The sequence below is a fragment of the Protopterus annectens genome, chromosome 4.part0, assembly GCF_019279795.1.
Source record: "Protopterus annectens isolate FY-2018-M chromosome 4.part0, PAN1.0, whole genome shotgun sequence".
Lineage (NCBI taxonomy): Eukaryota > Metazoa > Chordata > Ceratodontiformes > Protopteridae > Protopterus > Protopterus annectens.
The window spans coordinates 1,083,679,072-1,083,706,419 of NC_056733.1; the positions used below are offsets into that span (position 1 = coordinate 1,083,679,072).

The window sequence follows — 27,348 nt, forward strand, 5'->3', positions numbered from 1 at the left end:
CAGCTTTTCTACGTCGATCACTGCTGCCTTCCTCTGTGCAGGTGGGACATCTGGGAGGTACTTTGGGGGAGAGGGATGTGTCACAAAGGGGATTGTGTAAACTCTGGATATTATTTGGAGCACCCAACAGTCTGTTAACAGGGACTCCCACGCCGTCAGGTGCATCAAAAAATGACCCCCGACTGCCTCCAGAGCAGTCTGACAACCCCTCAGGGCTGCTGCACAGGTGTGTCCGAAAACGGTTCTCGAGACCTGAAGTTCTTTGGACCCCCCTGGCTCTGTGCCGGCATCTGTCTTGTCCCCCTCTGCCTCTAGGGGAGAAGAAATCCTGAGAGTCCGGGAATACTGAGACTTCCATAACCACATCTTCTTTTGCCCCAGCTGATTCCTGGAAAGGATCTTTAGGGGGTAGAGAAGCAGATCCCAATGGCAGACAGTGTCTTCCCGTCCTTCTCACTCTGGACTAATGTGTCACGAACTGTCTTCCCAAACAAGGAACAGCAGTCATAGGGAGCATTCGCAAAAGATGCCTTGAAGGGTTCCGCAAAATTACAGAGCCTGAGCCAGGCATGTCACCTCATGGCAACGCCAGACCCAGCCCCTCGTGCCACTCCGGTGGCATGAGAAAGGAGTCACATGGACGTATTGGTAACCGCTTACAGAGTGGCCATTCGCATAGAGAATGTATTTTATCCTCTAGCGACATGGACTCTGGGGGAGACGCAGTGTACTCTTTGATCAGGTCACGCTGCAGTCTGGTAACATGGGCCATATAATTCAGCACCCTTATACAAAAGGTGGCTGAAGTATAAGTCCGTTTTCCCAGACGGTCCATCGTCCCTTAGTTTTTTTGTTTCCTCGTTTTATTTTTTTTATATATTTGAAGTTTTAGAACTTCAAATACCATATGATCGATACCATATGGTCGAAGTTATAAAACTTTGATTATATAATATAATATTTCATCATTACCCCTTTTCTTTTTGATTTATAACCTTCTGCTTGTGTTAAACATATGATCCTTAACTGCTAACTCTAAAGTATCCATTCAAATTCACATCCACATTTATATCCAAATGTGTCTCTTGAAATATTATTAGTTGCACCCTATGCTTTTACTGTTATTCAGTATTCTTTGCTTTTTGTCTATACCTACAAAAGCATTTGCAGTCCATGATAATACGGACAGCTTTATATTATAATGACTTCTCTATTACTCTCACATATTATACATGACAGTTCTTTGGAATGCATACTTCTAACCTTTAGCTTACTTGCGCACACTAATGTTTAAGCAGGCTGATCTCTTATGTCGTTTCTTCCCATCTCCATTTAAACCTATACCACATTTTTTGATACTTTTTAAAATTAAAACACTCAAATAAAAGACAGCCTTCAGAAATTTACAATGACTTCTTCACTACCACTGACACATAGTCCTGAAGACCCCAGATTTTTTAAACAAATTCCAACCTACTAATTCATAAATCAAAAGATGGAAGGTACATAGTTTGTAACATGCACACACTTCTTCAGAAATTACAGATTCAAACTACCAAAGGAAACTAGTCTTCAAAAGGAGGAAAACTCTGACGCTTGCTCCTGAGAAAAGGTAATGTAAAACTGAATGTCATTAGCATAGTAATGATACTGAACTCTAGGAATGTCATCATCCAGCAGAATCATGTACACCTTGAATAAGAGCCAATAAAATCACCATGCGCTATAATCCAAACAAACCTTAATAAAGAGCGCATAACGCAAATTGCCAAGAGGTAAGAGGCAAAGCAATCAAGGACAGCAGATGAACACGTACAATGGATTCGGGGATCTTCAGTCTGAACCCCATGATCTACAATGTCAAATGTTATCAAGAGATCAAGATGACCCAAATATACTTACCCTTAAGAGGTCATAACAGCAATATCAAAGGCTGCTCAATGCTATGCCTTGCTTTAATTTTAAACTGACAAGGATGCAAAAGAATCTGAGCAGTAAAATGGAATGTAAATTTTCTGAAAAAAGGCAGGCTACAGACTGGAATACAGTTTCCAAAGTGCCTGGATCAAGTGAAGTTTTCTTAAAAGCAATAAATTAAGCTCTGTTTTTAATGGTGACAGGAATATTCTATTATCAGGAACTAGAGTTGAAAAGCGAACTACAACACGCATAGTGGGTCAGAACCCAGATATCAAAATGCTGAACATAAAGTTTAAACAAGCTTCATGGTCTCACTTTAGTCAACCTGAATGAAGTCAGTCTACGAAAAGAGTTTCATGCTCAGATTGCTGCCCTGCTCAAAGGAAACTACTTGGTGTAGATCAATCTAATCAAGGCAAACTTGTCTGGAAAAAAAGTCAGATCACAGTCTGGACTGGAAAAAAAAAACTCAGTATTGAAAGCAGGATGCACTGTACAGACTAGCTGAAATGGTAACTACTTGAAAAGCATGACTGCAATAGGAATTGTCAGAACAAAATAATTAGAAACATTTAATGTACTTTTCAAACATTACTAGTATAAATAATTAAATGGAACAGTTGCATACTATTCAGGCAAGAAAATACCTAAACTACTAAACGTATGCAATACTGTAAAAAGCAAAGTTCATACAACACCAAATAAAATTGAACAAAATCTTAATTACATAAATTTCCTATGAAAAACAAAAGCAATTTTAGAAAATAACAGCTAAGGCAACAGAAATTCTAAAAAGTATTACATTACTAACAAGCAAAACTGGAAATAGCGGTGACATTTTACTGTATCACAGCTTTTTAGCATGGTACTAATAAGCCCCAAGAAACAGTGCTAAAACAGAGACGTTACTTCCAAAAGGCTGCACGGGAGGGGGGGAAGGACTGATCATGCAAAGAATTAAGGGTGAGAATCAGGAAAAACATGCCCTAAGCATAGAGTTACAAAGAAAAGGGAACAAATGGATTGCTCGATTCATCCTCAGTGCAAGGGAGGGAAACTGTTACTGCAGCAAAGGATAGATTATGTTGCTGAAACCTTACTTTAAAAATCCTTAATTATGTTCTCCTGATGACAGGAGCCTTTGACAGGAGGGAATAGAGCTGGTCAAAAAAATGGATCCTGCCATTGCCACTTAAAGAAGCAGAAATGCATAACACAACCTTTTTTTCTTCCACTGTGATATCTGGAACACTTTTCCCCCCCTCAGTTCTGATGGACTTTCTCCTGTTCTCTTATTCTGTACACTTGTAATTTTTCTCTTAAACTGACATTCAAACTGGAGTGGTATTGCTTGATTATTACTTAGTGTCTTCTCTGGCCTTATGGATAAGAAGGCGCTTGGTAGTCTCGGGGGGGGGGGGGGTGTAATTTAGTGAAAAAATAAACCTCTATAACAGGTTCTAAATGAGCAGAAAAAGAAAAGGCAGATAAATAAAGTTGATCCTCCCGAAAAGCAAACTACTTCAAAGAAACTTATTCCATTTAAAAAAATGATAATTGGGTAATGTATGCATAATGCTAGGGCATACTGCTTCGGAATGAAAGAGTGCTAACGAAAATACAGTGAATTTCAAGTGACTTAGTTTAGTCTTGTGAGCAGCAAGAAAATCTAACAAGATGGTGAGGGCCTATTCCTTTCATTCTTACTTTATAATGACACTTTGGGACTGCCCCCTTTACATTGGCTCTTACTTGAAAGATCTGACAAGAAATGAGCGGGACCTTTGTTTAAAGATAAACATTTCTGGAAAAAAGAAAAGAAAGAAAGAAATCAGCCATTCTGTGAATGACATAAGGAAAAAAAAGGAAACAATAACTGCTACTTTCTTAAGTACCATCAGCCCTGATCATCAACATTCATTCCTCCCTAGGACTAGAAGAGCTATGCATACAATCCAAAACTAGCTTCTCCAAAGCAGGGCTGCTCAAGTGTGTAAAATATTTCTTTATACCACTGATCAACAAGGAGCTGGTGCAGGAAGCAATCACTGTCCACAAACCCTTTCTGCACCGTCCCTTCTATTACCGGTGATTTCAGTCTAGCTGATATATATTCATGTGTGTATTCATGCATCAGATATTCACAGACAACGTTCTTATTTTATCCCTTGGATCAGTGAACAATGACAATCCAGTCAATCACTTTAGGCAAGTCTCAATAACTCTCAGGGAACAGAACCTGACATCCCTGTAGTCTGATTCCATTTGCAACTCCAGACCACCAGTACTACAAGAAATGCCACCACAGGGATGGTGCAAGAACAAGTCTCCTACAATACCACTCCCTGCAGAGAACCTCCAAACATCTTATGATCATAGGTTCGTTGAGGGTTACTAGGCTAATGATGGTGGGGCCATTACAAGCTTAGCCAAGAGTATATCCCCAAAAAAGAAACCTCAGTCAGCATATGTCACCCCTATCAGTGAGGCACACTGGTGGAACCCCTGGGACAAGTTGTGGTTTCCCATCCACTCATCAAGACTGAGCTTGAAGAGGGTCAGCGAGGTACTCTGTTTGACATGTATGGGACGTCTATCCCAGAGATGGAGCAGCCTCAGAGACAATCCTGTCTCTCCAGCAGGTTTTGTTGATGTCGCATAATATATTTAGGTCTTTCCAGCAGGTAATGCACAAGGAATTAGACTTATGGATATGGAGCATCTCTAGAAGGACAGGGTCGATACTGCCTTGTAGGCGAGACACAGATCTTTCTCATATAAAGCAAGTTACTCTTACAAACATACAGTGAACTTTATACTGCACAATGAACATTTAAAAAGAGACTTTTCATACTCTATGGAACTTATTCCATTAGTCTCTCCACAAAAGCACAAAATGGTTGACTAACATGCCAAACTCAACAATTAAATCACTACTGATAAATGGAATTCCAAACAACACAATGATCAATGTTTCATCATGTTTCTACTTTATTATCTGTCTCTATGGTGACGCAAAGGATTTTTCACTCACAAGTAATTGTATCTTAGTTGGTGACTTACTCTGTCCATCGTGTGAAAACTTCACCTCTCTGCATGACTTTAGATGATGCCCTGATGACCAAAGCTCTTTATTGTCACCTTCTACACATGAATATGAATAACTGAAACAAGGAAAATACAATTAGTATCTTAATTTCTCAAAGTGAACATGTATTGTAAGAAATACTCTCTAAAAACTCCGTCAAGTTCTTCAAATCATTGATACTATATATGTACTTAAATTTGTTATTCATATTGTGACTCCTACCATTGTATAACATCTTGTAACTTCTATGGTTTTGTAATGTTTTACATTCTAGCTATGCTGGAGTTTTTCTCCCTGGGCTTCCGGTGAAAATGGACTTTGCTCAGCTGGACTTTCCCAGTAAACAAATGTAAAATAAAATAAATAAATTAAGAAAAATCACATCTGAAGTAGGCAACAACACAAGTATACCTGAAAAATCTGACTAAGCATTACAAGATAGGTAATCATTTTCAACATATCAAGAGCTGTGCATCAGAATGGCTCAAAGCGCAAAAAATTAATTTGGCTGCAGTCACACATCCATTTATTAAGTGCAAACTGCATGCGTGGTTGTAATGCATTGCTTGTGGAGACTGGGACATACTGGTCTGATGTCCTTATTACTCACTGCACTGCTCCAACCATGCATGCCACATAATTTAAAGTGCACCTCTGACTTGTCTTAATGAACACATGCAGTAAAAGTCTGAAGACTTTCGAGGAGAATGACAACTTAGTGGAGGAATTTTAACTTCAGAAAATATTAATCACAGTCTAGTTGAGGATCACAGAAATACCCGCTTGTAAGACTATGCAAACCCCATCAACTAATCAAAACAAAGAATACTGAAAGCTACAGAATAACAGCAGTACTGAACTGCAATGCCGTACTATAAAGTTATAAGTTGTGTGGGATAGTATGGGAAATTAACACTAAAACCATGAAAAAAACAATAAAATTATATAAAAACTGCGAGAAAGCTAAAAGCATACATTAGCACAGGATTTTTAGTGTGGGGGGGGGGGGACAACTCCGATACATTTAATCAGGCTGTTAAAGCAGTAGTAATGATGGGTATGGTCTTATCAAAAGCTGTGCGATTAGCCATATGTCTAGTCACTACAACACCTGCAGATATGCACAACTGAGTACCACAAAGTTAACAAGTTATCAGAGAGTGTTGATGGCAGCATTACAGACCTGACTAGGGGGTCTGAAGGTTCAGGACTGGACACTGCCTCTCTCACCTGTTTTGGTACGAGATTGATGAGCACCCTACTGTGCTGACCAGAAGCTAATCCTAGCTCACTGCCTCTCTCACCTGTTTTGGTACAACATCGATGAGCACCCTATTATGCTGACCAGAAGCTAATCTTAGCTACAGGACTGTGCAAATGCAGTCATTAAATCACAGTCAAGGATAAGCTGAATCTGCAGCAGACAAACAGACTGACACAGCATGTCAGCATACCTCTATTTACTAGAGATGAAAGTTCTTAATAAAATACACAAAATCTGCAGGATAACAACCACACAGCTGCGAACACTCATTCCCCATCAATCATAAAGAAGGCAGAATGATAAAATAAAAGGGTCAAAGATTTATTAGGGAATTGACAGCCACAGAGACTAAGCAGAGACAGAGAGAGAGAGAGCCCACAGTATTAGGCAAGCTGTGCAAAAAGCCTAGTAAGTGGCTAACCAGATACCGCCCCTTAAATAGCTATATTCTGCTGCCAGAGTCACAGAGAACTGCTACCTGCCAGAAGAGTAAACTCCATGACAACAAACACCCGTGATACAATTCTGGTATATGAGCAACAGGATCTGTAAAACAGGACTAAAAACTCAGAGGGGGAAATATATATTATATACACAAAGTATGGCAAAATCTCATTTTGTTGACCTTTATTTTAGCTGTCAAAGTTAATTTAAATGTCTAAATGTAATGATGTCAAAATATGCTATAGACAAACTGTAAAACAGAAGTGGAGTTTGCGGTTTGTCACAGCTGAACATCCAAGGAATTAGTGTATAGAAGTAAAATGGTGCAGAAGGATACCTCTAAATAAAGAGTTTGATTTTCCCCTCACCAAAGGAGGAATTTCTAATGCAGGCAGATTTTGGATGATTTCTAATGCAGGCAGATTTTGGTTGATTTGTTGGTCGTCTTTGATGATCACAAATACAACACAATATCTGTACTGCATTTGTAATAGCAGATCCTGCATTTGAGTGTGCTTGCCCACTACAGTGTTCAGGCTTTGTGTTATGGTCAATGCTTCTGCAAGTCAATTATTGCTTACGGACTCATATATATATATATATATATATATATATATATATATATATATATATATCTACATACATGCACATGCATACACACACACATATACACAGACTATACATACATATATATATATATATATATATATATATATATATATATTATATATATAGGGTCTATATTAAATAAGCGAATGCAATGAATTGCGAATACTATAAAATCGACCCACAATCTTTCCCTGGGGGGGTGGGGGGGGGGGTGGAATCGTTGATCCATAAACAAAAAAAAAAAAAAGGCTTTGTCCCTACCGAATGGCACACTGCTACAGTCATCCCTCTCCATAAAGGAGAAGCAACTACAGACTCTGGAAATTAGCGCCCCGTTAGCTTGATGAGTCTGATATGCAAGACTATAGCGTGCATCATCATGGACCTAATTAACAAGGATATTGGGAATCTCCAAACTCTAGATCCCACACAAATTGGTTTTGTGAAAGGTAGGTCATGCCTGCTCAACCTGGTTGACTTCTTTGAGTCAGTCACCAGAGTGGTGGATGAAAGTAACGCAGTTCATACAGCCTACCTCGATTTGGCCAAGGTCTTTAATATCATTCTTCACTCAGGAATTATTGATAAACTCAGCAAACTAGGCATCAACCCCTATATCGTTAGGTGGGTTGCAAATTGGCTCACAGGTAGAACCCACAGTGTGATGGTAGCAGAATAACTCAGACTGCCGACCAGTCACGAGTGGAGTCCCACAGGGATTGGTCCTGGGTCCTCTCCTGTTTGGCATCTACTTCTCAGATGTCCAGGCCAAAACGAGAGGACTCTGGCTGACCAAATTCGCAGACGACTGCAAGCTGGGAGCCATTATTAACTCCCTAAGTGATGTAGACATCCAACAGAAAGGCCTCACTGAGACCAATGACTGATGTCGAAACCATGGCCTTAAGTTTAATGCCAAAAAATACATAGTCATCCCCTCCTGGAAAAACTCAGTTCCCACTAATTACCACATAAATGAGAGCCCACTGAACATACGAGATCTGGGGACATAGGTTGACAGACCATTCCTTCAACCACCACACTGCCACTGTGGTCAGAAAGTCCTTCAAATATGGTACATCTCATTAACAAGGGTTTTACATCCAGGAAGGAAGAGGTCATTATTTCTCTCTACTCTTCGTTCATTAGACCAATCAGAGTATAATGCCCTATTTGGTATGTACCTCACTAGACACCTGCAACAGCTGGAGGGGCCACAAAAGTAACCTCACGAAGAGGATCCTAGGCCTTAAAGACATGTCCTACATGGACAGACTCAAAAAAACTCCAGCTATTCTCAGTCTCATATTGAGTACGAAAAGACGATCTCTGCTTGACTTGCAAAGCCATGTCTGACCCAGCTCTGTTAGAAATGCTACATCTAAAGAAATCCCAATCCCTCCACACCACACACTCCAGAGACCTCAACCTCATTACCACAATCAACAGAACATGCTGGAGGGACAGGTTCATAACCCAGAGACTGCCCATGCTCAGGAATAGACTTTCCATACATGTCAAGCAGAAAAATCTTGATGAGTGGATGGGAAATTTCACCCTGCGGGGATCACTCCAGTGGATCTACCTGACAGAGGCACTGAGAACTAATGACGGGCAGCACAATGCCAGGGCACTTCTATGTGGTAGGCTTTTAAAGGTTCCAGGGCCATTAGCCTAGTACACACCTATGGACCTATGAAAAATGTTTGACACGTGCACAGATTCCCAAGGGGTTAAGGTTGTATAAATTTCCCATTGCGGTCCTGCATGGGTCTAGGGAATATTTTTGTTTGATTGAAATGTTCAATAGACTTGGGATGGAATTGTTGGAGCTTATAATTAAATTCAAAAGTGGATGTAGAGAAGTCCTTTAGAAGGAGATTCCATGTTTGGAACAAGCCATTACAAGTGAGCTTTTGTTTAATGAATACCAGAATAAATTTGATGGTGTTTTTTCTTTTGTTAATAAGCATGTTGCCCAAGTGACTAAGAGAAAGGAAAAGAAATTACTTGGGGAGAGTAATGATTATAAAGTGCATCTCCTAAGTGAAGGTATGGTTAGGTTGGATAGAAATGATAGTGGAGAGGTAGTTAGGGAGTCCAATTTACAACTCAATCCAGACTACAGGGACACAGAGGAATATGATGATTACCCAGAGACCAGTGAAGCCCCTTTAGGGAACTATGGTGTTATCAATTCCCCCAAACCCAGACAGTTAGAGAAGATACAAAAGATAAGGGAAAGAGGGCATTTTTTACCCCAGACCCAGGTGAGTTCAGGAGGGAGGGGGAGGATGAGTTACATAGGAAGGGGACAAGCCCCCAGAATGAACAAGAAAGTACAGTTTTGTACCTACCATAAATGTAGATGTCCGAACTGGATAGCATCTGCAGTCATAACAAGTGGGTTGTCCTGTCGTCAGGCAGCCCTGCAGTCGGCTGGATTCCAAAGTCCGGGTCCGGCTTCGGCTGATGTCGCACTCCACCCGACGTCATCTCTGTTGGTCTTCGGGTATAAAAGCATCAGCCGACGCCATTTTCCTCAGTGTTTCTTGCCCCAGATGCCAGTAGCCCTCTTGCAGGGTAAAATTTGGATAGATGCCAATGTTTCCAAATAGATAGAGGTAAACACAACAATAAGCATATATGTACATATATACAAACAAATACACCATAAAGACTCCCCAAGAGCTAGCTATTAGGAGGGTAAACACCCTAGGAGTACCACAGAGGGAAGGAGGGAGGGTAATCCTGACTGCAGATGCTATCCAGTTCGGACATCTACATTTATGGTAGGTACAAAACTGTACTATGTCCTTCATGGATGCATCTGCAGTCATAACAAGTGGGTAGAATACCATAGCCAACTAGGGAGGAGGATAAAGGTAGATTATGGTGTGTTTAGGATCCCTTGCAGTACAGCAGTGGCAAACCCTGCTCGGGATCTGGAATAAAGAGGCAAATTATAATGCTTGGCAAATGTATGCACAGAGGTCCAAGTAGCCGCCTCAATAATGTCTTTGGTTGCCACTCCTCGTAAGAAGGCTGTGGTAGTGGCTGTTGCCCTTGTAGAGTGAGGTCTTATGTTCTGTGGAATTGGTTTTCCATGGAAGGAGTAACAGTATCGTATGCAATTTCCTATCCATTTGGAGATTGTCTGTTTGGAAATAGCTTTTCCTTCTCTTCCTGTTGCATAGGCTACAAAAAGTTGGTCAGTCTTTCTGCTATTTTTTGTTCTGTCCAAGTAGTAGCGTAGCTGTCTATGTACATCCAAGGTATGCAGTATTCTTTCCCTCTGTTTTGTGGGTTGGGAAAGAAGGTAGGTAGGTGGATTGCCTGGTTTAAAGATACTCTGGATACCACCTTGGGCATAAATGTAGGATTAGTCCTCAAGGACACTCTATCTTGGTGGAAGATTAGGAAGGGTTGCACTGCCATTAAGGCCTGTAGTTCTGAAACCCTCCTTGCTGAAGTAATTGCCAGTAGGAAAGCAGTTTTCCATGACAGGTGTTGTAGGTCTGCTGTTGCTGCTGGTTCGAAGGGTGCTAGTGTCAACTTTTCTAGCACAAAGTTTAAGTCCCAGGCTGGTAATGGTGGTTTCCTTGGAGGTTTTACATTCTTGATTCCTCTGAGGAACTGCCTGAGCAAAGGGTGCGAAAAACAGGTGGATCAAAGCTGTATTCTGCTGAAATAGCTGATGCATGTATCTTGATGGAGGAGTAGGACAGGCCTGAATGAAGAAGTTCGCCAGATACTCCAGAATGTTAGGCATATCTATGTTTGACACATCTTTTCCTCTTTCGGTACTCCAAATGACAAACCTTTTCCATTTTCCAGCATAGTTCTTTCTTGTTGAAGGTCTGCGTGCTTCAAGAATAATGTCTTTAACTCTTTGGGAAAGTTCTGGATTAGCTGCTGCTATGTGATGTTCCATGCAGTCAGTTGCAGCGTTTTTAGGTTTGGATGTATGATGCTGTAGTTGTTCTGAGTTAACATTAAAGGCATCAGGGGTATTGGCCACATGTTGTTCCGAGACATGCTCTTCAGTAGTGGGTACCAGTGTTGTCTTGGCCAGTTTGGGGCTATCAGGATTATCCTTGGACGTTCTTCCTTGATTTTTAGTAGTACCTTGTGTATCAAGGGAAGAGGTGGGAATGCATATGCTGTTAGGCCTTTCCAGTTGAAGGAGAGTGAGTCCACTTTCCATGCTAGTGGGTGGAATGTCCTTGTGCAGAATTTTTGAGCTGGTGATTGAGAGGTGATGCGAATAGGTCTATCTGTGGCATTCCCCATTTCTTTGAGATGGTCTTGAAGATGTCCGGGTGCAGCTTCCATTCGTGGGCATTCGAAGTGGTTCTGCTTAGTATGTCTGCTAGAGTATTGTCTTTCCCCGGTACAAATACTGCCTGTAACTGAATGTTGTAGCTGAGAGCCAGGGTCCACAGCTCCAAGGTCATTCTGCATAGGGGGTATGAATGAGTGCCTCCCTGTTTGTTGATGTACCACATGACTGTGGTGTTGTCTGTCCTTATCATCAACTGGCCCTCTTTGAGGAATGGTTTGAACTTTTGGATTGCCAGTTTTACTGCCAGCATTTCTTTTAGATTGATGTGCAGGTGAAGTTGATCCTGTGTCCACAATCCTTGCACGCATTTGTCCAGCATGTGGGCCCCCCATCCTAGGTCTGAAGCGTCTGTTGTGATGGTCTGGCTTGGTTGACATCTGCGGAAGGGCAGGCCTGGGTTTGACTGGCATGCCTGAGCCCACCATAGGAACTCCTGTTTTAAGCATGGAATTAGTGGGATTTCTGTTTCTAGACTGTGTCTGTGTTGGGACCATAAATTCTTTAGGTACCACTGTAGTTTCCTCATATGTAGTCTGGCAAATGGGACCAAGATTATGCATGATGCCATGAAGCCCAAGGCCTGTAGAAATTTTCTTGCTGTTAACTTGTTCAGTTTTGTTAGTGCCAAGAAGTAAAGAGGAAGTTTTTTGTTTTTCTGTAGTCAGGAATGCCATTTGTTGTACTGTGTCCAATTCAGCCCAAGAATGTCCTTGTTTGGGATGGTATCAGCCTTGACTTTTGTAAATTGACTGTGTATCCCAGTCCTTGTAGCAAGTAAATGACCCTTTGTAAATCTGTTGTCAGCTTGCTTTTGTTGTCCCCTTGTAGCAGGCAGTCGTCCAGGTATGGGTAAATTTGTATTCCCTGTAGTCTGCAATGGGCGATTACTGATGCCAGGCATTTTGTGAATACTCTGGGCAGTAGATAAGCCAAAGGGCAATGCTGAGAATTGATAGTGCTCTGATCCTGCAAGAAATCTGAGGTATCTTCTGCAGATTGGTCGAATGGGGACGTGCAGGTATGCCTCCTTGAGATCTAGAGTTACCAGCCAAGACTCCTTGCCCAGCATGGGAAGAAGTTGCTGTAGGGTCAGCATTTTGAATTTTGGGACAATGATGTATGTATTTAAGGTGGACAGATCGAGAATTGGTCTCCAACTTTTTCCTTTCTTGGAACTAGGAATAGTCTGGAGTAGAACCCTTTCCTTGTTCTGCTGTTGGCACTCTTTCCACAGCTCTCATGTTTGCTAACTCCATTATCTGGCGTAGAGCCTCTGTTTTTGATTTGGAGGTAGATTTGGCATTCCTCTTTTGACTGGTAAAGTGTGGAAGTGAAACCGTAACCTTGATCTATGGTTTGTAAAATCCACTTGTCTTTTGTTATGTAGTGCCAGTTCTTTGAAAATAAGGTTAACTTTCCGCCTAGAGGGGCTGCTATTTGTTCCCTGGTAGGCGGATTTAGGATTAAGTCACTGTGGTTGTGCTGATGTAGTGGCAGTGGCTGTGTCTGTGCCTCTGCTTCTACCTTGCCACTGTCGTCCTCTGTAGGCACCTCCTCTGGATTGGTTTCTGCCTCTGGAACGTCTATTTCTGCCCCTTTGAAATTTTGTGGAGTCAGGAAAGGACCAATTTTTAGCAGGCCAGTTCCTGCTAAACCTTGGGGGTTGAACCTGCAAGAAATCTTTAACAGTTTGAACAGATTTTGCCTTTTCTTCCATTTTCTTCATAACCTGCTGGGCAGGTGTACCAAACAAACTTGTCTTGTCCATAGGAGCATCTAGCAACTTAGCTTTAACATGATCCGGTAAAGCTTGTTCCTTTAGCCATGCATGCCTTCTTATCACTGTGCCTGTCATGGCTGATCTAAATGAAGCCTCCAGTGCATCATAGCCACATTTTAAGGAATGGTTGCTAACCTGTTGTATGTTATTTACCATCTCTAATACATATTTCTTATCAAGAGATTCATCAGTAGTTAGTTTCTTAGTTAACTGATCAAGCATAAACTCTTGGTATTGTATCATGTGAAACTGACAGTTTAAAGCTCTAGCTGAGAGAGTAGCTGAAGTGTAGACCTTTTACCCCATCTGTCTAGTGACCTTGCTTCCCTTTCAGAAGGAATAGGGTTTTAGCTGTGGTCGCGGCTACTGCCTTGGGACCCTGGGATATAGTTTCTGGGTCTGCAAGTGGGGCCTTGTAAAGGTGGTGATGAGTATCTGGCACCCTGTAAAATCTGTCTGGTTTGGCAGGGGCTGGGGGTAAAGAGTCTGGAGCGGAGCAAACATCATTGAAAGCATCATCCACCACAGAGAGAACAGGAGGTATAGCTAAGGGCCTGTGCTGTGGGAGGTGCAGAAAGGTCCTAAGTCTTTTTCTGGAGTCTGAAAAATCCTGTTGCTGCCATTGGAACTGTTCTCGCATGGCATGCAAGGTTTCCCCAAAGGAGAATTCTCTAATTAAAGAAATTAAATCTTCTGCCAAAGAAAGCATTTGAGAACTAGAAGAGGGCCTGGATGAGGGGGTTTTAACAGGCACTGATTTAGTAGTCTTGGCTGCTTTAGCCCTGGCAAAGGCCTTAATGGACATGGCTGCTGGAGGCCTAGCAGCACCACGTGCTGGGGTAGAGACATCCAAGGGGATGGTGTCTGATAAATCAACCACTGTAGTGGGTAAAATTTCTGAGGTCGATTCAAGAATTGTAGCAGGGGCCTCAGAGGTAAGAAAAGGTTCAGCTGTACTTTGAGCAGTTTTCTCGGTTTCGGCCGAAACCGAGACACTCGCGGTTTGCTTTGCCGTGGTTTCGGCCGAAACCGCGGACCGCGAGTGTCGGTCTTTATCTTTGCGTTTTTTGGAAGATTGGGTAGTCGGAGGATCCGACGGCATAATGTACACAAAATCAGTACCGAAAAACTGTTCTGCAAACTCCGACCGACGCCTAAGCGTTCGTCGGTTGAAAGAGGCACAGGCCGAACAGGCTGCTACGTCATGGGCTGGGCCTAAACAAGGCAGACAGTAAGAGTGGAAATCTTTATGAGGTATTTGTTTCCCACAGGTTAAACAATTGTTAACTTTTTCTGACATCGGCTGAGGCAAGAAAGAGTCCCCAACGGGGTACTTAGCTTTAGAAGTCTTCGAAGTAGTATTCGGTAGAAGTAATCTCTGGATCCGACCGACCGGCACTTGCGAACAGCTTCTGCTTCGGGCGCCACGCGGCAAGAAAGACTGAGGAAAATGGCGTCGGCTGATGCTTTTATACCCGAAGACCAACAGAGATGACGTCGGGTGGAGTGCGACATCAGCCGAAGCCGGACCCGGACTTTGGAATCCGGCCGACTGCAGGGCTGCCTGACGACAGGACAACCCACTTGTTATGACTGCAGATGCATCCATGAAGGACATCAGGTAGATGGCAACTGGCTAAATTCCACTGAAGTTAAATATGAAGGAAAGATGTTGATCCACGATGGTTTTCAAATTTTTAATTATTCCGATAGGGTCATTGATATTTCTTACTTTACACTATTCAGAAAAGGGTTTAAATTCATTCCAAGACACAAAGGAAACATAGCAGAAACAATAATTGATTTGAAACTTTTTACTAGGAAGTTGAATTTGTCCTTTCTTAATGAGGACAATTTGAATAGCCATTTAGAAAAAAAAAAGTACTTTTAACCCTCCACTCCATAGGGTTTTGCATACCTTTGAAAAGGCTTGTGAAAGAGACCTCTACACTTTACATAGTGGAAAATTAAGGAGTCTCCACAATTTGACTAAAGAGGAAAGTTGTTTGTTGGAGGGTTTATCACAAGATGAATCCATTAGGATTATGAAACCCAATAAAGGTGGGGAGATAGGATAGCGATACAAATGGACTATATTAACAAAATATTTAATATGCTTCTTGACACCAGTTACATGGTTATATCTAGGAATGAGATCAATGTAGCGTACAGGAAGACAGATCTGTTCTTGGATGGTGCCCTTTTTCAAGGAGTAATTATCCCTGACATTTATGATTTTTGCTCAATAAGAATCCACTGCATTTGGCATCCCTAAAGTTCACAAAAATGTAGTGGATCCACCGTATAGGCTAACAGTGGCAAGGCTCTACTGAATCTGTACCCACACATTCTGCGTGACTCTTGAGACTTTTAACTAGATGTAAATTCTTGTAATGAGCAAACATGCTTTTTAACTGTGGATATAGTAGACCTTTTCATGTGTACCCCTCAGCAAAAGGGACTAGAATTTTTTGAACAAATAATCTTAGAAAGCAAAATGTTTGATGTCAGTGGAGTTTGGTTTGTGGTGGACCTAATGGAGTTGGTGTTGACCAACAACTTTTTGCACTTCAAGGGCGAATATTTTAAATAGATCAGTGGGTTAGCAATGGGGCAGTATGTGCCCCCATTTGTGCTAACATTACTAAGCTATGTTGGGAGAAAAAATTTGGTTTTAATTCTAGATTTACCCCACTATGGTCCTTTTACTCAAGATTTTTGGACAATTTGTTTTTTTTTGTTTGTTTATGGAAGGGTGACCCTACAGAAACAGAGGCAACTTTGCCTACATTCCTATGTTTTTACACACAATAGGAATGTATACAACATACACTTCCTGGATATTCACCTCAAAATGAAAGAAAAAAAAAAGTTATGTACTTACCAGTGTATAGTCATCCCCTTTGGCAAAAACAAAGTGCCCACAAATTACCACATAGGTGGTAATCCATTATGTACGGAAGAAGTAATTAGGGGCCTGGAGACCCAAGTTGATAGCAATCTCTCATTTGACAACCACGTGGCCTAAGTGGTTAGAAAAACATTTTATATAGCCCACCTAATCATGAAGGGATTCACATCCAGAACAGGGGAGGTCATCGTGCCGCTTTACTCATCCCTCATCAGGCCCATAATTGAGTACAATGCCCCTTTTGGGATGCACCTTACCAGACACCTGCAGCAACTTGAAAGACCCCAAAAGTACCTCACCAAGAGGATCAAAGGGCTCAAACAGATGCCATATGCTGCCCGGTTAAAGAAACTCCACCTATACTCAGTGGCATACCGCCTGCTCAGAGGCAATCTGTGCCTGACATATAAAGCCATGTCCAACCCGGAATTAATGGACATGCTGCACCTCAGAAAATCCAAATCCCATCGAGCTACGCGCTCGAGAGACTTGAACCTCAGCACTGAAATAAATAGGACATGCTGGAGGGACAGATTCATAACCCAGAGGCTCCCTTCACTCTGGAATAAAATCCCAGTCCAGGTTAGGCAGAGTCCCTCATTGACTCTTCAAGAGGAATCTTGATGAGTGGATGGGAGATCGTAGGTTTACTCCGGGTATCACTTCTGTGGCACTGTTAGACAATGGCACAGTATACTAACCTCGAAAAAGGGCATAGCAAAATTCATTTAAAATGGGTGGAGAAAGCCAAACACACTCTGGCTAGGCTTATAAATGCCCTAGGGCAGATAGCCTAGTATGAACCTATGAACCATAACGTTCGAATCGGCCCTATCCCATGATGCACCTAGAATTACCTCAGATCTTATTTGCTGCATATAACAATACCATATGTTATTCTTTCACTCTTAAGAGAAGGTATAGAAGGACTGAGCAACCAGGATGGATCCAGCATCTCAGTCATCTAACAGCCCAGGAGGGGGTAGGAGGGAGGGACGCAAGAATGAAGGCGAGATGAACTCGCATGGAACGTTATGGTAACTTCTTTACGTGAAATTGTTCTATCTCACCGTTCATTATTTACTGATGGGTAGCGTTCCAAGCACCATCAACCTCGGGTTGCTCACGGGAGTATATTTCTCAGGACCCTGGATCCAAAGGAGGGCCTGTCAACTTTGTAATGCGTGATAAAGGTATGAGGTTTTGAACAAGTGGCTGCTGCACAAATGTTATCAACAGGAAGTCTGGCAGAAAAGGCAGAGGATGTAGAAACAGCTCTATTTGAGTGAGCCTCAATTTTATGCTGTAAAGGCATGTTAGCAGCTGAATAAGCAAAGGTGATACAATCAGATAACCATTTAGAGAGTTGTTTTAGCCACTGGTCTACCCTTCCTGGAGTCTGAAAATGAAACGAAAAGCTGGTTTGATTTCCTGAAATCTTTTGTTCTATCCAAATAAAATCTGAGCTGCCTGTGAACATCATGTTTGTGCAGCACGTACTCTAAATTGTTTGAATGGTTTTGGAAAAACGACTGGCAAATAATAATTTGGTTGACATTAGTTTCAGTGCAAACTTTGGGCAAGAAAGAGGGGTTTGTTCTAAGTGAGACTCTGTCAGCATGGAATATCAAATAAGGAGGCTTGATGGATAAAGCCTGAAGCTCTGACACTGTGCGGACAGAAGTAATAGCCACTAAAAAGATGGTTTTCCATGACAAAAATTTGAGGTCACATGAGGAAGCTAGTTCAAATTAAATTAATTATGCAGGAAAGCATATAATTTAGATTCCATGGAGAATAGGGAGATTTCACAGGTGGTCTAATATGTAAGGTCCCTTTGAGAAAGGCTTTGGGTAACTTGTGTGACATAATATTCAATCCTTCCAATCCAGGATGAAAATTAGAAATGGCAGCAAGTTAAACATGAACTGTTGCTGCTGCAGCTCCTTTGTTGAAAATCATAGTCAAGAACTCAAAAATGGAGGCCATAGGGGCTTGGTAAGGATCAATATTGTTTTTAGAGACCCACATAGAACATTTTTTCCATTTGCTAAGATATAGCTTATTTATGATTTATGAGAGGATAAGAGAATTTGTTGCATCTCATTGGAAAGGTTATGGAACCTGGCTATAATGGGAATTGGAGCAGCCAAGCTGTCAGCTTCAGGGACTGCAGAGAGGGATGAAGTTCCCCCGAGTGCGTCAGAAGGTCCGGAACTGGGTCCAGAATCCAAGGGTCCTCAAAAAGATGAGGTCAAAGGAAGGGGAACCAAATCTGACGAGGCCAATGAGGGGCAATTAGAATGATGGTCCTTCCCAGGGTTTTTGCTGTCTGTAGAACCTTGGGTATCAACAGGATTGGTGGAAATGCATAGAGGAGACCCAGAGGCCAATCGTGTACGAGTGCGTCCCTTGGGGCTTCTCCCGGAGGGGGAATCCGGGCAAAGTAGCTTCTACATTTCGTGTTCATGTGACTGGCAAAAAGGTCGCAGCAAGGCTGTCCCCCACCTGCGGAATATCCTGTCCGCTATTTCCATCTTGAGGGACCACTCGTGGGGTAACAAGATTGCTCTGCTCAACTTGTCTGCTATCACATTGGATTTCCCCGGGATGTGTGTTGCCAACAGAAAACGCTGGGTGGAAATAGCCCACTGCCATATTCTGAGAGCCTCGCAATAAAGGGGGTAAGACCTAGTTCCTCCTTGTTTGTTCAAATACCAGACCACTGACGTTGTCTGTCTGACTCGCAATCTTACCCAGAGGAAGAGAAAGTACTGCAACGCAAAAGTACTGCTCTCATCTCTAGGACATTGATATCGTAACATGAAGTGAGGACAACCACCACTGAAGATCCTTTTTGCAGAATTTGTGATCATCATGCGAGACATGGGAAGCTCTCGGTAAGACCATTGAGTGAACAGCCATTGTAGTAACCACATGTGCATACGACCTAGTGGTATGGTTAGAATTGCTGCTGCCATCAGGCCTAACAATTTCAGAACTTTTGATGCTGGTGCTTTGTCTTTGGATATCAGAACGCTGACATGCTGATGAAGAAAGACTTGTTCTATTGAAAGTCTCAGTGTGGTGGTGGTGGTGGTGGTGTCCAGTTCTGCTCCAATAAAAACAATATGCCCTGATGGTGACAAGGCAGATTTTTCTGAGATGATTGTAATGCCCAGTTGATTGCAGAGTGACAGAGTGGACGCCCTGGCCTGAATGAGTTGATGCCTGGTGGTGGCAGTAAGGAGCCAATCATCTAGGTACGACAACACATGGAATCTTAAATGCCTCAGGTGAGCCGTGACCACTGCCATGCATTTGGTGAACACACTGGAGGCTGTAGTGAGGCCAAAGGGCAGGGCTCAAAACTGGTAATGATTGGCTCCCAGCCGGATGCGCAGATGATCCCTGGATGGCCTGGCCATTTTTATGTGGTAGTTCGCATCCTTGAGATCTATCGAGCACATCCAACTGTCTTTCCCTAAGAAGGGAAGTATAGACTGAAGTGTGACCATCTTGAACTTTTCTTTCTTTACAGATTTGTTCAGTCTGTTGAGGTCTAACATGAGTCTCCAGTCCCCCGTCTTTTTTGGAACTAAAAGGAATCTTGAGTAAGTTCCGGAATTACTTTGGTCTGCTGGGACTAGTTGGATGACTCTTTCTTAGCAACGTTTGGACCTCTATTGTTGCTTGTTCCCTGCAACTGGGTGGAACATCCAGGATTTTTCTTATGGGTGGAGGGGATGTGGTGAATGGGATGAGGTATCCTCTGGAAATGATACTTTGTACCCAGCTGTCTTTTGTTATTTTGAGCCAGGCGTCTAGGTACAAAGATAAGCTACCCCGACTGCCTCCAGAGCAGGACAGTTGGGCCTCCTTTCAGGAGTGCTGGTAGGGCTTCCCAAAGAAGTGATCTCTGTCACCCAGGTTTTGCAGACTCCCTCTGTCGCAACGGCGGCATCTTCCATTATTGCCCCCTCCTCTGCCTCTGGAGTGGGGTTCACCACGTGTGTCCTGAAAGGCTCCTTGGACTTTTCAGAACCACATTTTTCCTCCCCTTTGACCCTTAGGGTAGGGTCTGCTAGGGGTGGAAAAATGGACCTCAACGGCAAACAGAGTCTTTCCATTCTGCTTACACCTGATTAAGGTTTCCTTCACTTTAGGCCCGAAAAGGGACGAGCCATCGAAGGGGGTATTCATGAAGGATGACTTTAAGGGCTCCGCGGAGGAACACAAGCGCATCCAGGAGTGTCTCCTAAGAGCAACTCCTGTACCCGCTGCCCTACTCTTTCCATCAGCTGCATATGAAATGAGATGCATGGATGAGTTTACTATAGAACTGAGGGTAGCAAGCTGGGTGGCAACTTTAGTCGGTGGCTCCTGCAGCTACTGTATCCTGAAGAGTATCTCCTAGATCTTTAAGGAGATCTCTTTGTAATCTGGTAAAATGGGTTAGATAGTTGAGCGAACGAAGAGCAAATGTCGCTGAAGTAAACATGCGCTTCCCATATCTATCCATGATCCTGGAGTCTCTGTTAGGAGGATGGATAGACGAGGAAGTTTCAGACATTTCCTTTTTGGTGGATGCCACCACCACCATGGCTTCAACTGGCACACTTTTTGTCAAGAAAGATTTGTCAGGGGGGCAGAAATTAACTTATTAGGCTTCCTAGGAAGAGGCTCCACAGTATCCGAAGATTCCCACGCCCTTTGTGAGACCAGCTGCATCAGCTCATCGAAGGGCGGAGACCCCCAACAGGTGGAGGGCTGAGAACCGAAAGCCTTCAGGAGAACTGACTCGTCCTCAGTAGGGTTTTTGGACTGCCAGTCACCCCTCTGCCTCAGAATTTCAAGTATCTCAGCAAATGAGATGTCTTCAGAGGGGGACCGTGGGGACCCTTCTGACTCATCCAAGTCAGTATCATATGTTAAGAGACTCCTGGGGGGAGTCTAGATGTTTCCTCTTACAAACCCTCTTCCTGGGAACCTCATCAGTGGGAGTTTCTGGTGAGGTCTCGGAAGATCAATGGCCACCCAATGGGGCTTCCTGAGGCTCTGGGTCTCTATGCTTGGTCAGGATGTGTGAGGCAGAAGCAGACACAGGCGCTTTAGGGGAGAAGGAAGCCAGACCTGAGGTCGAGGATGTCTTAGGAGACATGACTCTCCCCATGACATCGAAAGCACCTCTGCTTCGATGCGAGGGAACAGACGGATCCGAGGAAACTGGCGATACCCCCAGCACCGGGACAGTGGGCTCCAAACCAGAGGTAGGAGCCGAGCTCATCCGAGCCGAAGCCCCAAGAGGTAGAGTCAGAACAGACAAGTCAGTCCGACTATCCTCCCCGGACCTGACTAGAGAGTGTTGGCTCCTAGAATCCTCGATCGGCACCGAGGATGTCAGAGTGAACAAAGTCGAAGACATTGGAGCAGGCATCAGTTCCAAGGGTTCCACAATCAACAGGTCCAACTCCTCTGGCTCCGAAGGACCAGCATGGCTTGGAGGAGGAACAGTTTGAGCTGGTGTAAGGCTCTTTGGCTCCGAAGCCATTTTGGTTGAAGCCAACAACATTTTTAACAAGGCCGGTGCCAATAACAGTTTCTGCATCACACGATCCACGTACAGATGTGTCTCTTGATCGGTCCATGTGTCTTGGGCGGTCTTTCCCTGATAATACCACCCCCCACCCTTATCAGGGAAGCATCCGAGGTCACTGTGGCCGCTGGAGGGGGCAGCACAAATGGGCGTCCTGCAGCAGCAAACTAGATCTGGGGTAACTAGGCGCATCATGGGATAGGGACTTGGCCTCGAGCTTTGCAATTGGCCGAATTGCAACCAAGGGATCGGCTCCGAACCCATCAGTACAGAATGAACGGCGAGGTAGAACAACTTCACATTGAAAATTTAGTGTCCAGTATATATATATAGAAAGGAGATGTCTTTGAATAATTACCTCCACTACAAAAGTGGGCACCCTAGATATTGTAAGAAAAATTTTGTGAAAGGACAATTCATTCGGGCAGCCAGAATGAACTCAGATGAAGTTCTTTTTGGGGAAGAACTAAATAATATGACTTCTATGTTCCTGGACAGGGGATACGCTTTGGAGATAATGTATACACTTAAGGAAGGAAGTGGAGGCATGGGTAAACAGATTTGTTACTGAACATAGGTTCAAACAGATACAAAACTTCTGACGATTTTCAAAATGTTATGGTTATTAAATATAATGGTTTGAGCCAAGGTGTAACAAAGAGTTTCCCAGAATTGGGCGATTTTGAAAATGGATGCGGACCTTTTCCAGCATTTAGGCAGTAAACCCACCTTTATACACAAGGTACATAGAAACAGCAAAGAAATGTTAGAAAGATCAACAGGTTACAAGGAAAGAGATTATTACATATGGAAGGTGTAAATATTTTCAATATATTATTGACAAAGAGAATGTTACCTTGAATAATGTTTTTCGAACAAATATTACTTTTTGGCGACTGCAATACGGGGGGGGGGTTTGGTTTACTTGGCTCTTTTGTAACTTATGTTATTCATCTTAAGTAGGGAAAAGAGAGAAAACTATGTAAAAATCTATGAACATCTATATGATACAAGAAGGGCTAACCAAAAAAATGCACTATTTAGCCATTCTTGTACATGCGTGGGTTTTAAAAATTGTGTTTTTGGTATTCTTGAAATAGTTCCAGAAGATGCCAGAGGAGGAGCTTGGGAAAATAAGACTGAACACAAGGAACTTCTCTGGCAACTTAGACTGGATGCTACACAAAAGCCCAGTCTGAATGAATATATTTCAATTAATTCAGTATTAAAAATGAGAGCAACTAAACTGTGATGTTTTATTACACTTTTGTCACATTATACCCAAAAGGTTTTATAACTGTGTTTTTATTTGGTTATTTTGGTCTGTTATTTAAGGAATTTATACAAATTTTTGTTTTTTCTACTTATAATAGATTGGATGTATTTGGAAGAACGTTTAATGACACTTGCTCCTTTAAGATGGTAGGGTGTTTGATTAGATTATTGGTACACCTTAAGATATACAAGGAGGATTTGTAATGTGTTTTAACAGTTCTGGTCAAGTCCAATGGATGGACAAAAGCACTTAACTCTTGTTATCTTTTATTAAACGGAGTGTAACTTAGCCCTGACACACAGACAGACACGCACAGAGACTGACACACACACACACAAGACACACACACACAAGACACACACACACAAGACACACACACACAAGACACACACACTTACTGAATGCAACCTGATAAAATCCCAATATCCTTTGCACTGACACACTTTTTCAATGGTGTACTCTCTCCTTATATCTTTGGTTTCAATATATGCATAAGTAAATACTTTCTAAACTCCACATACTGCTCCTTCCACACTAGCTGTTTTTTTCACAGAAGTCATGCATATCAAATAAAAACTGCTGCTGTACTACTGCATAACAGTGCAAGTTAGTCTATTTGTAATTCATTGTATGTTACTGAACAATGGACATTTTTGCTTCCTGTAGCCTAGTACACAGCTATGAACCTATATGGAATAGAATTCCCATACATGTCAAACAGAGCACCTCACTGGCCCTCTTCAAGAGGAATCTGAGGTGGCCTAATGGTTAAGGTGTTTGCCTTACAAACACAAGGTGCAGGGTTTGAGTCTCACAAGGGATAATTGGCTAGGCTTAAAATGGCTCGCAAGGGCAGTTAGCCTAGTACTAACCTATAACCTATGAACCTATGGATGGGAAATAGAAAATTCACCCCGGGGATCACTCCACTGGCTCCACTCGACAGAGGCACTGGGAACTAAGATCAGGTGGCATGATGCCACGGTAATTCTATGGGTTAGGCTTGTAAAGGCTCCAGGGCCATTAGCCTAGTACACACCTATGAACCGGAGTCTCTGCTGATAAAGGACTCCTACAATCTCAGTCCGAATCCTAGTTAACAAAATGAAAGTACTAAAGTAATAATGAATACTTATGTATGTGTATACATAGACACACACAAATGCTAGAATTGTCAAACAAATCTAAAAGCATGCATAAGAGATGAACTTCAAACATAAAAAAAATAAAGGAAGGCTAATCTACTAAAACGGACTGATGACCTGGCTAAATGCAATATCCCTTCCAATCTGATGATCCCACTGCACTGTAATCCTTTACCATCAAATTCTGCAACAAAATAAACAGTCACATACAATAATAAATGTAACTGCGGTGGTGGTGCTGCGGTAGCATTGTCGCCTCACAGCAAGACGTTGTCCTGTTCAATTCTCAGCTAAAGCGTCTTCTGTGTGGAGACATGCGTGAATGGGCGTGCCTTCGTTGAAGGTTGTGCGTCAGGGTTGGCAACTCAGCACGTAAAAATCTGCTGCCAATCATTAGCGGACCGGAGTTCCGCTGTGGCGACCCCTAACCGGTAAAAGCCGAAATACACAACAACATGCAATAATAAATGTACCTCTGAGGATGTCAAAAACACAGGAACTCTGTTCCCTGATCAAATTAACCAAAGCTAGATATTAAGTAAAAATAGCCATTCAGACAAAAGATATCAATAAAGCCTTTTTTAACTATGTTAGAAATGTAACTATATCCAGCACTACAAAGACCTTAAAGTCACATACTCAGATTCTGAAGAAACAGTCAATCTACCAGCAGATAAAGTTAGCTCCAACTTCAAACCCCCTCTCCACCTACATTCCCAGATTACATACCCACATCTACACTCCCCATATCCCAAAGGAAAAGTTCTCAAAGCACTTTCTAAGGCCAAGAACACCACGTCTATGGGGCCAGATAACATACCAGGCTGCCTACTGACTAGCCTGAAATACGACCTGTCAAAACACCTATAGACACTAGCTAATATCAGCCTACAAATAGGCTTTATGCCAGATGAATGGAAGGCATCAATGGTTATCCCCTGCACAAAGGTAGGACATCAAAGAACTCACGTAATTACAGACCCTGAAGTCTGACCACCCTCATCTGTAAGGCTATGGAGAGACTCACTATAGAAATAATAAATATACAAGTATGCTACAAACTCTTTATCCAAGCCAGGTTGGTTTTGTCATGGGCAGATTCTGCCGGACTAATCTGGTTAACTTTTTAAAAAAAATGTTACTGAAGCAATGGATGAGGGAAAAACAGTACACACTACATACCTAGACCTTGCAAATGTATTCAGCACCATCCCACATTCCTATACTGTTGATAAACTCTCCCAGCTAAATGTTAATCCCTATGTGCTTTGTGGGATAGCAAACTGGCTTACAAGCAGAATCCAGAAAATAAAAACAGGTGGCTCTACCTCCTCCAGAAAAAGTGTCACTACTAGTGTATCCTAGCATTCAGTGCTTGGGCCACTCCTCTTTGGCATTTAATTCTCTGGGGGTCAAAGCTAATATTCAGGACTTACGGCTAACCCAAGTCTGCAGGAGACTGTAAAGTTGGTGCCATCATAAATTCTCCGGAAAACACCAAGATTCTCCAAGAGACTCCTTCCCAAACAAATAGCTGGTGTCATAACTATGGACTAAAAATGAAATGCCAGCACATGCGTAACAGTCTCCTTCGACAAGAATAACATCCACTGTAACTAAAACATCAAAAACAAACCCCTGAGAATCAACCTGGCATTTAGACACCTGGAACCTATGGTGACAACAAACTATCCTTCTATCAGCATGTATCCACTATTACAGGAAAGTCATTTTTCACTGCAGAGTGTATAACAGTACAGCGTCTAGGTCCAGGGACGTGATCATTCCACTGTATCCAGCACTTATTAGGCTGATCAACGAGTATTGATGCCTCCTACCAGTATGTGAATTTACAAACATTTAACACAGCTTGAACAACCACAATGCCTTCTCACCACGATAATCAAGGGCCTAAATCACAAAACTACAGTGACAGTCTCAAAGCCTTGTTTCTCTTCTCGGCATCATGCAGACTACTAACAGGTGATCTCTGCTTCACGTACAGAGCCACAACAGACCCTATCCTCTCAGATATATTGCACATCTGCAATTACAACAGTAGCATAAACACCCTCTCAACAGAGATTAATCGCTTCTGCATCATAACTAGAACATCCTGGTGGGATAAATATGTATCACAGAGAATACTACTTGTTTAGAAAAGTCTTCTTTTCCACATAAAGCAAACTTTCCCAGTAAACAAATGTAAAATAATTAAATACTTCTCTTCCTCTGATCTAAAGTAATTTTGATGAATGGCTGAAAAATCGCAAATTCACCCCTTCTTTAGTACCACTGTCCCTTACAGACAGGGGTAAAATATAAATGTTCTGCCCACTTGTGGGCTATCTGTACTTAAATTACAAGGATTACAAACTTTATGGGAATGCAGGACTAGGCTTCTAAAGAGCTTCATGGATCAACAGCCTAATAAATACCTATAAACCTGTAAAAAGCTCATCCCCAGACATGCACAAAATATCTTACTTACAATTTAGCAGGTAAACTTTTTCTAAACCATCTGAGTAAGTACTTTCATCGTATCCAGACATTTTCAGACTTAGACAAAGAATTCCAACATAAAAGAGGAAAAGATCAGTGACAGCAGAACAGAAACCACGTATAACTTCAGTTTCTCTGTTCTCACTGCGTGCTGTGTGAATCCCACAAATATAACACAGAATACAGAATCATAGCTTTACTTTGTTCTCACTGACCCAAGTGTGTGAGTGCATATGAAACAGACAGAAGGCTTCCAAACCTTACTCAGTTCTCAGCTATCTTAACAGCTTAAAGGCAGAACAAATGCAATAATGACTTGGAGGAGTTGGGTTCAAGTCCTAGCTGGCTCTGCTTGAAGCATACACATTTTTAGCGTTGTTCTGGCCTCTGTTTGCAAAAAAGGTTCTAGTTGATACAGCAGTTTGAGTTCTGGTCTTGGGAGCTTGCTGCCATGCTCGCACCTCTCCT

The 27,348-nt window shown here is 42.4% G+C and overlaps 1 protein-coding gene across 1 annotated transcript in view; it reads right to left on the minus strand.

Moving 5' to 3' along the window:
* WDR55 (WD repeat domain 55) overlaps positions 1–27,348 on the minus strand; it is a 464,497-nt gene that overhangs the window by 205,564 nt on the left and 231,585 nt on the right. Inside the window, exon 4 of the mRNA XM_044069028.1 lies at positions 4,984–5,084. Coding sequence (XP_043924963.1) covers positions 4,984–5,084 — 101 coding nt within the window. The remainder of the gene's footprint in view (positions 1–4,983; positions 5,085–27,348) is intronic.